We start from the raw sequence: 16,511 nt of genomic DNA on the forward strand, positions 1-16,511 counted from the left end.
AGTTACACAAGTCAGATCAGGGGCTTCATTCATGCTTACGTAATGGATTAACAGTTACCCGCTGCTCTTTCATTAATTAGACAGCATACATTTCTGACTAGGTCACTGTCATGCCAAGACCCTGCTTTCCAGAGACCAGATTTTTGAGGGGTCCTGTGGGACTGATATTAAAAATGTGGAACCTGGCCTCCACTTTAGATAGTTTGTTAACTACCTTGTATCCTGATCTTGCTCACAATAAGAAGATTGGAGGAGGATCCATGCTCATCAGTTTACACTTAAATCTTTAACTGATCTAATCAGCCTATAGCAGTTAATATACATAGTTGGTGGAATAAGAATGATAGTTGAGGTTTTCAAAGAAGTCTGGGCGATTTAGACACACATCTTCCATTAAGGAAAGTATGTGTCTCAATCTCTTAGACTGCTTTGAAAATCTCAGCCAATGCATCTAATGGTTGACTATAACTGTTCTAATTTTTAGGCAGCTATATATAAATGCTTGTAAATAAACAGTGGTATGAAATTTTGAAAGAAACTGGAAACCATGTGAAATTCCTCTGGTTTCATTTTGCAATGCCGATTCAATGTTCTCACCAAGTTGCTGAAACTCATGAACATCTCAGATGGTGTAAATAGATAACTTTACTGATTTTAGCTGAGCTATGCCAATGTACACCAGCTGAGGATCTGCTTTATTGAGTGAGCCGTCATCCACTGTCATGTGAACCTAGGACAATTCATGGTTTTGCGTCTATGATTCTAAATCATGAGTCATTTACAGTTCGTCATGTTTGTATCATGAAGCAAGGCAAAACTCTGAGGTGTAGACTTACTTTCAAGCTGAGATTTTGAGTTTGATCAAACTCCAACATCTAAGCAAAACTCAGCAGTTGCAGAGTCACCCAGCTCTAAACTAAAGAAAATATTTTTCAATAACTTGCCGGCTGAAACCATCAAGTGTTGCGCTGACGTTTAACATACCTGCAAGCAAACACTCTCTTAACATTTACTTTACCCTGTTTAGGGTTGTGAAGCAGTGCAATGTGAATTCCTCAGTGGACCTGTTAATTTACGTGTTATATACTTTCATGTATTTCCAAAAGCAAATGCAGAATGATTGCTAATCCATTCATGAATTCGTGTCATTAGCAAAATGCCTTTGGCAGTACGTTATGTTGCCTAAAATTGATAATTTTGTATTTTTAAAAGTAAAAATAAATAGGCCCCGCTTATGACGTCAAGGGACCAGATTAACTGGTAATCCGCCAGCAGAGGAATGTTCATCTGAAGTGAGTACGGCAACAGTTAAAACTGCCTTTAACCTCTTAGGGGCCCAGCTGGCTCAGCCCACAATGTAGATAGAGATGGACCAAGTAACTTGGATAAGCAGTGATTCTGTACATCTTCGGACTGCCTCTTCTGAGAGGCTACCATGGCACCCGGGCAAAGTTTAGAGTTGGGTGCTCTGCAGAACTGCTCACAGGAATGCTATGGTGACCATGCCACCTTTTTGTTGCCTGAGGCAGCTGCCTCCTAGGCTCTGGAGTGTACAAATTGCCCCTAAGAAGGGTAAATCAAGCCCAAAGTTTTTGACCTCTAAATGACTTCTATATCCCAATGAAGATAGAAAATATACGATACGTTTCTAAACCTCAGAGCTTCTACCAGGGGTAAGAGCCCAGGCCCAGCTGTCTGATTATACCAATGCGTAATGGTTTTGTCTCTTTCCACGGAGTTCTTGATAGAAGTGATCGTGCCTCCTGAGAGTACACAAAGGTGTGCTGCTCAAAGAGAATAATTAAACATTCGCTATGCAACCAGTGCAGTACTCATTTCTCCCCAAAAGTCTGTAATCAGACACAGGAGCAGGGGTTGAATCCACCCTTCTGGTGAGCAAAATGGTTTATGCTGTTTCTCAAAGAGGGTTTTACAATAAGGGTAGAAAGAACAAGTGGGGGAAAGAACAAAAAAAGTCTGATACTGCATTCCTCAAGTGGTGCGCCATGTCTTCCTAAACCCAGATTACTCAGTCCAATACAGATCTGCAAAAATCTAGACACAGGAGCCTACTATACAGCACGTAGTCTAAATTCACCCTTGTGCAGGGGGCCAGTAAAAGGCCTATCCGCTAACGGAGTACCACTTTGTATCGTTTGCAACATATACTTTCCAGTAGTTTACATTTATAGCTATGGAGCAATTGAATAAAGAGATGCATCATCATTTTCTTTTTTTTAACACACAGGAGAATTATTTTACCAACATATGAAAGAGTGTTCCTATAGCATCACAGTGCTTTGTGCTAGAGGAAAACAATTACAGCGAATAAGGTAGAATAGCTCTGTTATTGCAGTACATAAGACTTTGATTACATACTGCCAAGATTCATACCAGCCTAGTAGTTGTTGACAGATAAAGTAACAAAAATGAAACTCATTTATTTTTTCTTTATTGAGACCTCAAGGTAAAGCAAATTTTCAGTTCGTGTACTTACTACATTGAAAGAACCGAGACTGACAGTCAAAATGTGCCAGTCCAGAAATATAAATTAAACCTAGTTTCATATCAGAGTTTCATTTAGTCTTGGAAAAAGTGCTGCTGCTTGGATTATTTTTGATCCTAAAATAAATATACTGGAGACTGCGATAGCGTTAACCCTTTCCTGCCTTGGACTTCAACTGTTTACCCGCTTATATGTTTATTTTCAAGACTATAGAGGTAACCTGTAAAGTGCTATGCCTCTTTCTACAATTTTGAAGCAATCTGGGGACTAGATTCTACCATATTTTCTCATGCTGAGCAGTAATTTCCTGTCTGCATGTAGTGCCATTGATTTCAATGACACTATTTGCAGAGTAAGGCACTTTTACCATATGAAGGACACGTTTTGGAGGAAGTATAACTCCCCTGTGTTCAGAGAGAATTCTTCCAGCTGATGGTTTAGGAAGTTCTGCCAGCTGGTGGCAACTTTACACTGTATATTTCTCTGATACGTTTAATATATGTCTTTTTCTTTTGTAAAGTTGATTAGTTCAGTAAAGGACAGATAAAAACATCTATTGAGATGGAAAGTGCTAAACAAGTGTTTTTATCTCATCAAATCTTTGTTTTGCTACCTAGCCCAACTTAATACAATTGCTGTTCAGATTAATGAGGCAGCATTCCAGTATCTCCTCTGTAATTAAACACTTCCCTGGTAGACTACAGCATTAAAGATGCACCAGACGTTGAAACCTCAGTGGTGAAATTTAAAACTGTTGAAATCAGAGGGGTCAGCTGTGAAGCACAAGTTCCTTTATAGCCTTGGTAACTTTCACTTGTAATGTGTGTCTTCAGAATAATTTGGCTTAAGGCTTTTTGGGGTTTTTTTTTGTTTGTTTTGTTTTTTATCATTGTATGATCTAAATTTGAGAATTTTCTCATTACTTTCTGAGCAAAAGTAACATGAAGTACACTTGTTTCCAAAATTACCTTTTCTGACCTTTCACAAGATAATTGCAGGACTAGTAGGCTTAGAATACTTGTTAAAAAAATTAAGCTTATAAAGTAGCAAAAATGCCCCTTCTCATGCTGGTGTCGATTTCAAAATTAACATTTTGGTTCATGTGCTTCTAATAATCACTGACCCTTGCTTCATGTGCTTTCCACAGGAAATGAATACAGCAGAAATTACTTTGACCCAGTGATGGATGAGGAAATAAACCCAAGGCAGAGTGGGATGGAGGTCAGTGGAGAAGGTGAGGCAGAATTAAGTATGTAATTTTTGTGTCAAAATATTCTTTTCCATTCATGAAAATGAGGTGACAAAGATCACATATGCAGTTCCATTTAAATATTGAGGGTTACTATTTAAATTATATGTCTTCACCACCATGAACGTAATGGGCAGCGTAGGTAGTCTTTGATCAAGGACACTGAGTTAGTGGACAGGTAAAAGCAGGATTGTGTGCTTTACTCTGTATTTTATTGTACTATAAAACATAAAACTGAGATACAGAAGCATATTCCTAAGAAAATGTTGACCTAAATGTTCCGTCTAATTAAAATACCCAATCCAGAACAGAGCACCAAACAGTATCTTTTTTTTGGAGACGTGATCCTGAATTCCTCATTCAAGTGAAAAAGTCATTGAATTCAATGTGTTTTGCCTATCAGAATGGAGCACACCCAGGGTTTTTTTGGAAACCAGCAAATATAAATATTTTCCCAACACATGGAGTTTTTTTTCTTTTCTGCTTTTTAAGGATGTGAAACAATAAGAAGGAAAGTTGCGCTCTGTGGAGTGTGCACTAGTCCACTTCATCTTGGATAATGCAAGTTCTTTTGTATAGCAGGGAATGCAGGGTTGCACTCCAGCATCCAGCACGAAGTGACTGGAAGCTATGTGAGGGTGCAAGAAAGACTAGTCAGTAGTGATATTTCTTCCCGGGTAATGGCAGCATATTCAGTATCTTCTGTCCCTGTCTTCTGCCAGGTCTTCCTTGGCCTTCCTTGCATTCTCTTTCCTTTCCCAATTCAATGCTTGAGGAGCATGTCTCCCAACCACCTGAGCCTTCTTTCCTTGATGATCTTTTCTAACATGCCCAGCTTTGTCAGCTGCCTTACTCTCACATTCGCTATTTTGTCTTTCCATTAAATGTTGAATATCTTTCACCACCTTCTGTGATGGGCAGCCTCCAATCTCTTTTTGTTAGCCACTGTCATTGGCCAAGACTCTGCTTATTTGGGCATAAGCTTTCGTGGGTAAAAAATCCACTTCTTCAGGTGCATGGAGTGAAAATTACAGATGCAGGCATTATTATACTGACACACAAGACTTTTTTTAATGAATCAGTGAGAAGGTAAGATGATTGTCACCGAATACTGTACCATCAGGTTTATCAAGGACATTGCATCACACCAAAAGCCCATAGTGTCATGGGATATCAAAGTGATCCTTAGGAAGATAACCTGCATGATTTGAGTAAGCTGAAGTTTCTTATGAGGAAAGATTTATTCTTGGTGACAGTGGCTTTGACTCATTTAATAAATGAGCTTCAAAAGCCATGATCTGCTTTATGTTCAGAGATAGGAAAGTGGCTTTTATGTATTTGTGCATGTGTGTATATATAGATAGATATAAAAACGCACAAAGATCTAATGGAGGTGTCAAAGCTCCATCTTAATCAAATTACTGTCAGGACAATATATGTCCCTGTCCTCATGCCCATGTTAGGGAGGACAAGCTATATAAGTTGAATCTTAAATGTTCCCTTGGGTGTTTGTCTGGAGCAGATGAAAGCCCTTAGAAAGTCCATCCAATTCTTTTTCTTTCTGTTGACATTAACATATTAGGTCAGTCTGTATCTAAGAGAACAGGTCTAAATGGCTGTCCTTTTGAATTTCTCTTTGTTTTCCCCTGGCAGGACTGTCACTCAAAGGCCATGTGAAAGCCCAATTTATTAGAGGCATGTTAGCAACGGTAGCCAGCCTCAGGTTGGTTCTACTGTGATTTGCAGAACAGTTATAATGCTATATGGAGTTTACTTTATTCTTTTACCTGATATCACTGCCTAGAGCAATGCTAGGCCATAGAATGGATGATAAATGATTCATAATCATATATCTATGTTGTGGCTGTACATTACAGAAGTAAATATGTCTGTGGCCCTCCTTTCCTTTATCAGCAATCTGCTATTGCTTGACCAGTTCACTACTCTTGTCTCTTGGCATATATTTTGTTGCTCTAGTCATTCTCTGAAGAAAGGACCTTTGCTCTCCCTACTCACTTATGTGCATTTTGGCTTCTTGTGAGCCCAAATATGCCATAGAATCTTTTGTGTTGGCTGCCACAGCATCTCTGAAGCAAAAGCTGGCAATTTCAGCAGAAGTTTGTTTGATTTCCCTTATATAAAAGTACTATAGAATTTGATAGGGAGAAAATCAATATGGTTCTGTAGAAATGTAATAGGGCTCTATAGAAATTTCTCTTAGCCTATAATGTTTAATAGGGTAATATATTTTCTATGGATTTTTTTTAGCCTTCTATAGAATTCTGTAGCAGGGCTATAATTCTCTACTAAATCCCCTAGGCTCTTTAGAACCAGTAACGCAAAAGAAAATGGATAGGAATGGAATGATATGCATACACTATTATGTATGTGGACTCCATCTTTGGACACTCAATGCTGCTCTGAGGTCCACAGTAGTTTAGCTAGAGATTGTGCATTTCAGTAACCTGTTGTCCCCTGTGGTACCAAAGAGACTCTGGGCCTGATTTTATTCTCATTTGCACAGGTGGAAAGAGTAATTCCACTGAAGTCAATGGAGTTACATCTAAGCAGAGCTGACATAAGTGAGAGGAGAATCCAAACTAGGGTTTGGAGTCTTCATTTTGGATTGGTTGTATACTGAGAGAGGAAGACATACTTAATGCTTGTCTTTACCCAGCGATGGGTCACTGTGGAGAGAGAAAGGCATGCATTGTTGTATCAGGTTCAAAACATACTTTAAAATATCACTCATTCTGTGATACGGGAAGTCTCAGACTAAGACATATCAATTGGCCACATGTGACTCTTCTGTCACTAGCATTATTCAAAGTTAAATGTAAGTTTCAGGTAGCTGTGGCATAATATTGTTAAATGTATTATCCTGTAAAGATAAGCTATTAACAAATATATTTTTGCTATGTGACAAACTAAGTTGTGCTTGAGATTTATTAGAGTTGATAATTCCCTCAAAACCAAACAAAAAACAAAAGGTGTGCCATTCTTTTTCAGGAGAAGGTGCCAGTGTTGGGTAATGGAAGAAATTAAAAAGGTATCAGCCTACCTTTTCAAAAGTGACTAATGCTTTTGGGATGCCTCTGTTTTTGGGTGTCCAGGTTGACACCTTAAAGAAAACTCCCCCTCTGAAAATCAGCCCCCTTTAATGAATCTCAAACTGGGTACCCTGAACCATTAGTCACTTCTGAAAATTGAGGCCATAGTTCTTTAATTATGGTATTGGTTACACTTGAGTTAACCCTGAAATTACCATAGAGCTGGACAAATATTGGGGAAAAAACATTTTGGCTAATGTTCTGGGGGAAGAGGCTTCCACGGCCACTTTTCTACTTAAATGATAGGTTGGTGACAGAACCCAGTTTCATGGGGAGCTGTAAATACTCAGAAGATTTTCAGATTCATGCTCTCCTTACAGCATGCTATTAAAATGTACAGCTATGTTAAATTACCTACTGTAGATCCAAGAACAAAAGAATATTGAAAAAATTGAGGTTATTTTTACTCTTATTAGAAGGTCAAACAGAATGAAGCTAATATTTGAATATAAAAATACATGAAATATTACAAATAGATTGTTACCTCAAATAAGGAAAAAACAAAGTGTGTGTGTGTGTAATTAATATAAATGAGGATATAAAATAAGGGTATTCTTTTCAAATTGTTCCATAATTTAGTTTTGGGATAGGACTATTTTTCATAACTTAGTACCAAGTTGTGATAAATTTCATAGCAATCACTTATCTACAATTAATTTTAGAAGGTCAAAACAGCTCGTTTAACTTCCTTACGTCTCAGTACAAAAAACAGCTGGTGGAAAACCTGATTTTCCCTTTTTCTTTTTAAGTGCCTACGAATTTAGATGAGAAAATTCTCTATGGTGAACTGATGAAACTTCTAGATGAAGAGAATAAAATGGTGGACTATCAAGGTAAATAACTAAACCTTGTTATTAAAAAATCTGGTGTGTGCATATATCTGTCATAAAACTTGTCTTGCTATAATATAAAGAAGTAGCTGATCTTGCATGAATTGAAGTTGAAGGTAAAATTCCCATTGAATGTAATGGGAGCAGGCAAGATCTCACCCAAAACGTTTTATCATTCATGATTATATGTATTTAAATAGGATTTAAATGGTGCATAGTCTTTAGGCTGCCTCTCTGGACAGAGGTGAACCATAGAAAATATTCCAACTTGGATGCCCAAAGTTAGTCACTTAAATCCATATTTAGGCACATAAATATGTGACCTGATTGTCAGAAGTGCTGAACATCCAATGCAAGTATACGTGGTAGACGGATTTGGGTGCTTAAACAGAGATATTGTTTTGTAATGCTAGCACCTAAGTTGGAAAACGTTGGCTTTAGTTTTATTAGAAATAGCGAACCCAGGAAATGCATCCAAAATATAGTATGTTTCCTTATCTCCAGTAAGAACAGCAGAGCAAGAGAGAGCAAGGCTCCTTGACTCCAAACTCTCAGGCTTACTTTCGCTTTACTTAGTTTGACAATATTTAGTTAACATCCAGTGACTGTACTGAATCATTGCCTTCCCAACCTTTACATGCTGTGCATAGCTGCTGCTTTTTTCTATTTCATTTAGGGTAGGTGAAATATAGGTGACCCACAAGTGCAGGGCTGGCTGTGTCGTTTTTCGCTTCATATGAAGCTTGTGTGTGTGTTTTCTATTCTTACTGGCTTTACAGAGCTTCTGTGTTCTTTTGCAGTTACATCCAGGGTCTGGTCTAGAAGAGACAGAACAAGCAGTTGCCTAGGGCAGCCAAGCTTTAGGAGCAGCAACATGTATTATGACTATTTAGTTTTTGAGTAACTTTGTTCTAGAAGAGGCAGACATTTTTCAGTTTGCCAGGGGTAGCAAAATCCCTTGAACTGGCACTGGCCATATGATTAATATCTTTGAAACCTATTTGGCTCCATTTCAAATGCAAGGAAAAAAAAGTACAACTACCGTAGCTAAATAAGTGCAGATAGTGTAAGCAAAAACCTTTAACAGATTGTTAGCAAGCCCAGTATTGCTACATGCTAATGTGGTGGTCCACATTACGGAATAAGATCAAAGTATTGCTGCAAGCTGATTGTTGCTTTTGTCATGTAATAACATATGGTAAAACAAAAATGTGTTTTGCTGTGGTAAAGCATGCCATTCAACATTATTTCCATTGGAAATATTGGCTTTTGGGATCCTTCTGTGATACTTCTATGGCCACCATACTGTAGTATCTGAGCACCTCACCATCTTTAATCCATTTATTCTCACAACACCCCTGTGAAGTAGTGCAGTACTGCTATCCTCATTTTACAGACGGGGAACTGAGACATTAAGTGACTTGCCCAAAGACACATAGGAAGTCAGGGGCAAAGGAGGGAATTGAAGCCAGGTCTCCCTCAGCCAGGCTAGTGCCCTGGCCACTGCACCACCTTCTCATTGAAATACAGTACCATTTATTTTTACAGTGTGATATTAATGTGCTTCACCATCACAAGGAAGGGGAAAGCATTCACAGATCATCCTACAAGGAGAGGGAGGAACATGGCTTATTCTATAGTTGTATATTTCAAGGTATTTTGTCATTGAGTAACCTGGGAGTTACCCATGTACTATATTTTCACAATTTATTAGATCACTAGATATTACAAATAACTGTAACAGCCCAGTATTAAAGAATGTTGTAAAATATACAGTCCCTTCGTTAGAAATGGGGCCTAGTTGAAAATTTTGGATTCTGATCCAAACATCTCTAAAGTGATGACACTGCAATAAGCATTCAATTATGATGAAGCTATTTTAGCGTCTAAAATCCTAGATTAGATTAAATTGATTTTAAAGGCATGTTTATCCCCCTCAGAGTCGAACAGGAAAGAGTTAAGGTTGCTTGCATGCCTTAACTGTGCATTTCCATTCATTAACGTGTTTGGATTTCTTTTAAGAGTAATGGTAAAACTCTATCCCCTTGGTTTGTAATAGTTGTTTTTGAGGTAATTGTACAGTGTTTGCTCTGAAGTTACTAATATGTATTATTAACCAAAAATCTATTTCAATGTAGTTTTTGGTCTTAGAAGTTCCTTTTAAAAAAATGTTTACAATATCATTCATGAATACTAAACAAGAAACCCCCCCAAAATGCTACCATGCAATATTTTTAATGATTTGAAGCTATATATTATCAACCTGAAAATATATGTCTAAAAATTAAATTGTAAGGGCAGGTTTACTGGTACACCAGTCTAGCACAAAGAAGCTTGAGTGCACTGGCTAGTTAAGCTGGATTTAGAGCTACTTTGCATTAATAGATCCATGCAAAACAGCTGAGGTGTACTGGTGAATCTGGCCTTTTAATTGATTTATTGGTTTAGATTAAGGGCTGTGATACTGAGACTGAAGCTGTGTGAAAGGGGGACAAGAGAAGTCCAATGTCTCTGCATTTTACGTGCTCCCCCTATCCTCCTGCCTCAGTTCCCTTGGCAGCGATGCCTTGCTGCTCAGAAAAACTGAGGCAGCAGTAGCGGGGGCTGGCTATCAAGCCCTGATGTCTCATGTTGTTATGCAGCCATGGAACTTTTAAAGAGCAGTGATAGCTGTGCTAAGTATTCTGCCAATAAGAACACTTGAAACATCTGTCAATGACTCATACCACTGAGTGATTATCACCAATGGAATTGTTGCATGCACATTACCTGCATGGGAAGGATGGTGATTGATTGAGTTACTCTGATGTCACAGTGGTCCCACTTAAGAATTGCCTGAAAGGTTGACCTGACCCTGTCCATAGCCTATTATAATCATAACAATTAACAAAAACAATTGTTAATAACATTAATTATAATTCTTCAAATATAACCCATGCAAGAATAATGTAAACTACACAGAAAGCTTTATGATCATTCAAGATAAAGAGAAAAAAAACTGGCGCAGATCCTAAAATCTTAAATTAAGTTTTTAATTAATTTAAACTCCTCAACTAATCAGTGGATTTACTTATGAATTCTCTGAATACTCTTTCTGTATTCAAAAACTAAGTGCTGTAAGTTTGGGGAGGGTACACTGTGTTTTTCGTATGTAACAAGGAGGTTGAATCCTTAGTTTACTCAACTATAACTTTGGTATCTTGACCAGAGTCCGCGTAATGACATTTTCTCCATCATCCTGTGGGTCAGTTCAGACAAATGGGTACCTACGGGTAGACTAATACAGGAAATCAAAGAGTTTTGTAATGCCAACATAAAAGGGACTAGCTCTGGCTGAGCAACCCAGTTCATTTCCTGTCTCTATCAGGCAGAACTTCTCTTCTGACTAGCTGAGCTAGACTTTCGTGCCGTTAAGTTCTTTTAATCAAATACTTTCCTAATCTTCACCTTAATTTAGCAGTATATTTTTAGTAAGTACTTCCCTTGAGAGGACTCTTTAAAATTGCTCTCTCTCTCTCCTTTCACTCTCTTCCAGAGCACACAGTTCAGATCAGCCCAACATATTCCACCAAAAATAAATACAGTAGATTATAGATCCAACAAAATAAAGAAATAAAGCTAACCACAAACAGAAAAAAAATCAGAATGGATTTACAGAGGGAGTGCATTCGCAGACTGGATGTTTTTATTTTCATGTTAATGTGCAGGAATTTGCCTGAATACGCTCACAGAATTTGAGATAAGAATGTAACATACACGGCCAGATCCTCAGTTTGTATAAACTGGCATAGCTCCAATGAAACTCCACTGATTTACATCAGCTGAAGATCAGGCACACTGAGTATAACACAGAGAGAGTTTAAGGGATCACCTGATGTTGCATCCTCTGCTGTGGGCAGTGTTTTCTTTTCCAGCATTTCCTGGATTTTCTCTCTTCTTGCCAAACCCTTAATGCTACAGTAAATTGAAATGTAAATATCGTTTTGTTTTTGCTGTTAATAGTTGTAGGTCAAATCACTTTTCATTAGGCTTGTAAGAAGCTACATGAAGAGATTCTGTGTACCCTAAGGTAATGGCTTTAGTTGTTTATATCTACTGTACACATCCCCCCCCCCCCCACATGATTTTAAATTTGTATCCTGTTGTAATTAAATTTAAAAAACGCACTGCTTCCTGTGTGTTGGTGGCAAGGAGGTGATTTAAGTACTTGGGAGCCACCACAATTAAAGTCATTCAACAATGAGTAGTGAACAAAACTGAAAATTTTAATAGCCTTATTTTATCTTTCCTTTTCTGGTCTTCATTAGAGAATGAAAGACTTCAAAGGGAAGTGAGAAAAATCTTTTAAGTGCTTTTATGTCTGAAGACGGACAGAGAGACAGACAGATAGCTAGATATGACGTTTTCTTGCAGAGAAAGAGAAACACAGAAGTACAAAAACAAGCATTTGTCTGCAGATAAATGAAGCAGCTGAGACAAAGTGAGATGTGGACAACCTGTTAGCTGTCATGTCTTAGTGATCCTAATATGGAAAAATGAGCAAAAGAGTCCTCTATTATTGGTGTCCAAAACTAGTATTAGTGCTCCAGCAGATATGAATGAGAGGCTATTCTGGGGAGCAACATATCGAATCATATTGAAAACACCGAAAATTTATTTTCTTTAACATACACTTTATGAATAAATAGGATGTTTGGGGTTATTGATTTGCTTGTTTGACAGCATATAGTACTAAGTGTATAAAGACTGTGGGCTGAATACTACTTTTAGGGCTTATCTACATTGCCCCGCAGTTTGGTCTATGGGGGTGTGAATAACAGTGCGCACCAAAGTGTTGCACTGTAACTCCCCCGTGTAGGTGCTGTGGGTGCGAACTAAAAGGTTCCTAGGTCGGGTTATCGTGGCCTTCTTCAAATAGCCCTACATTAATGTGAACTAGTAACCTTTTATTTCGCGTCCGCAGTGTCCACATGGGGGAGTTACAGCACAGCATGATGATGTGTACTGCCGTTCACATCCCTGTAGTCCAAACTGTGGGGCACTGTAGACATCACCTTAATTGTACCCATACAACCCCACTGAAGTTAGCTAGCTTGCACAGGTGTAACTAAGAACAGAATTAAACCAGATTAATGAAACAGGAGCTGAGTGTGCATGGCTGAGGATAGAATTTGATCCTCCAAGATGAGTGGGAGTAAAGTGAAATTATTAGAATGACCCCTCCTAAGAATTCCTTGGAATAGGAATTATTTTTATAGTTCCATAATCCTGCCAGCCAAAGTCAACCCTGGTTCCAAATCATTTAACATCAGTAGACTGACACTAGAGATGAAATTACCCTGTATGTGTAAAACCTCTTTCTGGATTGTGACTTAATAAATAATTTAAAAAACAAAGTGACCAACACAGCTTTGCATTCATATAAACCTATGCTGCTATGATAGATAGTTTTCCTGATTATGAAATTTGGAATCTATATGTTGCCGAATGTTTTAATGCTATTGTGGTCTTTTCATGGCATTGATGGTTGTCATAAAGCTAGGTGGCCCACAAAATACTAATCAATGAACTAAATGCCATTAAGTAAAAAATAATCTGCCACTTTTGTTTCAAGCAGCCCATGTCATCTGTGAAAATTTCTCAGACTCGGTAAGGCCTGTCAGCTTCACTAAGACACCTGACCTTCGCAAGGAGGTTGAAGATGAAGGGATTCCTCCGTATATTGAACAGTTTGAGAAAGATGTTCAGGATGACATAATTCTCCTTGGCAGCTTTGCACTGGAACAGGTCAGAGTTAAGAACTGTAAGACAATTTCATTGTTTGCTTCATAGCATGATATTGACTTTTCAACCTTGTACACCACCGATCTATTTCATTGGCTAGTGACACGTATATTGACAGGATAAAGATTACCCACTTAATTGTCTTGCTTTATTTCATTGGAATTTTACTAAAGTAACTAAATTAATACCTTTATCCTTACCTTTGTCTTAGTGTGAATAAAAATAACCGCCTTCACTGATTCTTTCCTATGTAATGGAGTGCCTCTAGCTATTGCATAATTAAGGTTACAGTGGGGTTTGAATCATAAACCCTATTTTCATCCTCCCCGATCCCCCGCAAATAAAGGTATATTTATATTAATCTACAGAATGAGAAAGTTAGGTTTGGGAACAAGGAAGAAAATTTGAAGGAAATTGACAAGGGGTTCCTGCATTCTAAAGATAGAAATGTTCACAAGAGTTGGAAAAAAACCCCACTCTTCTAACTTTCTTTTGCCTTTTTGTAGCCAAAAGAGAGAGAGGGGACGATAGAAAAGTTAGTTTGCTGGACTCATGTTGTCAAAGGTTAGATTTTCAGACACTAAATGGTAGTGGTGGGTACCAGACTACCATTTGTGCCTCTGAAAAGCTCACCCCAAATCTAGTGCACACAAGCAAAGATTAATCTATCATTTTAAATTAGTAACATGAGAATGGTTCATTGGCTCCGATGGGCTTAAAGAAGGCTGCCAAGTGAGGGATGGTGACCTAAGCTGCTGTTTTTAAAAAGTAAGTTTCTAGACCTTTTCATTGTAAAAATAGATTTCAACAATTATATTTATTGGATTAATCTATTTGGTGAGAGGGATACCTCCCTAATCTGTTGTCTCTCCCTGCTAGTTCCTTTACCTTCTTCCTGCAGACCTCTTGAGGTGTTTGCATCCTGTGGAACTTAGGATGTGCACAAGAAGGTGGGTTGCACGGATCGTGGAACATGGATGGTGCCCACAGACTGGGGAACAATGGAGAAGAGAGCAAAAGGGGACAGTGGATATGGGAAGCCTGGGAGCAGCAGAACAGGTGGCATTGCTCCTTTCCTGCAGACTTTGTAGGTGCATAGGGGGTTCCCACCCTCAGCAAGCTTTAACAGAGCTGTTGGGATCCCTCCCAACTATCACTTACCCTCTAGGAACCTCTTGAGACTTAGCTGATCCTGAAGGGTTGTCACCTTTTTTATAAGCGTATCGGTAAATAGGTTCATTGAGAGGCCGATAATCCTATTTAGGCTCATTTTAGCATTCAGCAATTGTAGCTTTCTAGGAACAAACAAGCTTCCAAAGGTGGTTGAAGGTTTGTAGGAACCCATAAATCATTTAACATTTGCACAATGGAAGCTGGGGGGATCCCCACAAGCTTCCAAATGCTTGCAGGTGGTGTGGATTGGGATGACACCCGATAAAACTCCTAGGGCTTACTATGGTGCTAATGTTTTTACCCATGTGGACATCTTCTGTACACATCTAAGGAGAAGAGGCCTTTTTCTGTGGATCCCAGGGAGAATGTGAGAGACAGGGACTTTGCTCAAGGAGTTACAGGAAGGAGGAGAATGCCTCTTTCAGTCCCGTATTAGAACTATGTTTTGTTCTGTTTTTTTTAAAAAAGACCACCCTATGGTATTGCTAGACTTTTACTGCTCCCAGCCTTAACTTCAGCTTGATAAAGATTTTTTGTTTGGAATCAAATTACTTTTATATTATCTGATTTGATCAGGGAAATAGCCTATAAATCTGATTTGGAATTATGGATAAAAGCTTCGTAACTGACAAGGGAACATTTGAATCCACATGCTGTACAAGCTATCAGTTTATTAGCTCTTAATAGGCACCAGTGGAAAGAGATAATTATTTAACTGGGTTTTTAGTATTTTTATGGCAGACTGAATTGATTTGTTACCTACCTTTAAATAGGGACTCAAGGTATTCTGTTCCATTCCATAGATAAAGTCCTGATTCCATAGATGAAGTACTTCATAGATGAAGTAGATTGTATACCTCTCTTAATTCTATCCCTCCATGTTTCCTATTTTGTAACCCCATCCCACTCTGACGCATCATCAGCAGTAACAATTCAGAACAGAAATTAGCTCTACATCTAAATAGATTAACAATAGGGTCACTGCAAAATTCCTACTGCTCTGTGGCTAGCCACCATAAATATTGGAGATCTGTGATATCTGTGCCTTTCCTTTCCCTGGAACCATCAGTGCCATGCCCATGACGGCTTAGTCCCTGCCAGTCAAAGATAAAAGGTAGTTTTGGAAATGACACTGTCAACTGTCAAGACTCCGGTAGTTGTTGTGTCACACTAGTTTTCAGACATTTGGGTAAGCATGTGACTGTCCACTGTTTCCTTTAATGGATTATCTTTTCACATTCCTTAGTATATAAATATGTCCTACTTATGGCTTGTCTACATGAGAACACTCACTAAAGTTAATCGGAATTAACTTTCAGAGTAGATTAGTTAAACCACATTAAACCTTTGTGTGGATCTTTTTATTCAGAATTAAAGTGTCCTTAATTCAAATTAACCAGATTAAAGGCTTGTCTATGTGGACCAGTAATGTGGTGTAGAGAGGTGTGATTTCTAAAGTGCACTAACATATTGTGCATTAATTGGCCCATGTAGACCTTGCTGATGTGACCTACAACTTCCCTCGTGCACTTTAATGTAGTGCTGTTAACACAGTACAATACCACATTAATGTGCACTAGGGAACTTTTAGTTCATGCCAGCAGGGTCTATGTGGACCAATTAATGTGCAACATGTTAGTGTGCTTTGGAAAGCAGACCTCCACGGAGCTCATTACTGCTCCATGTAAACAAGCCCTACGGCCATTTTAATTCTGAATAAGAGCATCCACACAGGGTTTTAATATGGTGTAACTAATCAACTTTAAATTCACACCTTTAGTTAATTCGGATTAATTTGCCTGAGTGTCTCTGTGTAGACAAGCCATCAGGGGCAGTGCTTAGGTTACTTCAAGGCACTT

The 16,511-nt window shown here is 38.4% G+C and overlaps 1 protein-coding gene across 1 annotated transcript in view; it reads left to right on the top strand.

Moving 5' to 3' along the window:
• The window catches only part of LOC141981870 (orofacial cleft 1 candidate gene 1 protein homolog), a gene marked incomplete at its 5' end in the record, with an annotated part of 41,455 nt that overhangs the window by 10,940 nt on the left and 14,004 nt on the right, over nucleotides 1–16,511 (top strand). The window contains 4 exons of the mRNA XM_074943500.1: nucleotides 3,654–3,740; nucleotides 7,615–7,698; nucleotides 13,310–13,498; nucleotides 14,872–14,970. Coding sequence (XP_074799601.1) covers nucleotides 3,654–3,740; nucleotides 7,615–7,698; nucleotides 13,310–13,498; nucleotides 14,872–14,970 — 459 coding nt within the window. The remainder of the gene's footprint in view (nucleotides 1–3,653; nucleotides 3,741–7,614; nucleotides 7,699–13,309; nucleotides 13,499–14,871; nucleotides 14,971–16,511) is intronic.

This window comes from Natator depressus, chromosome 2 (genome assembly GCF_965152275.1).
Source record: "Natator depressus isolate rNatDep1 chromosome 2, rNatDep2.hap1, whole genome shotgun sequence".
Classification (NCBI taxonomy): Eukaryota; Metazoa; Chordata; order Testudines; family Cheloniidae; genus Natator; species Natator depressus.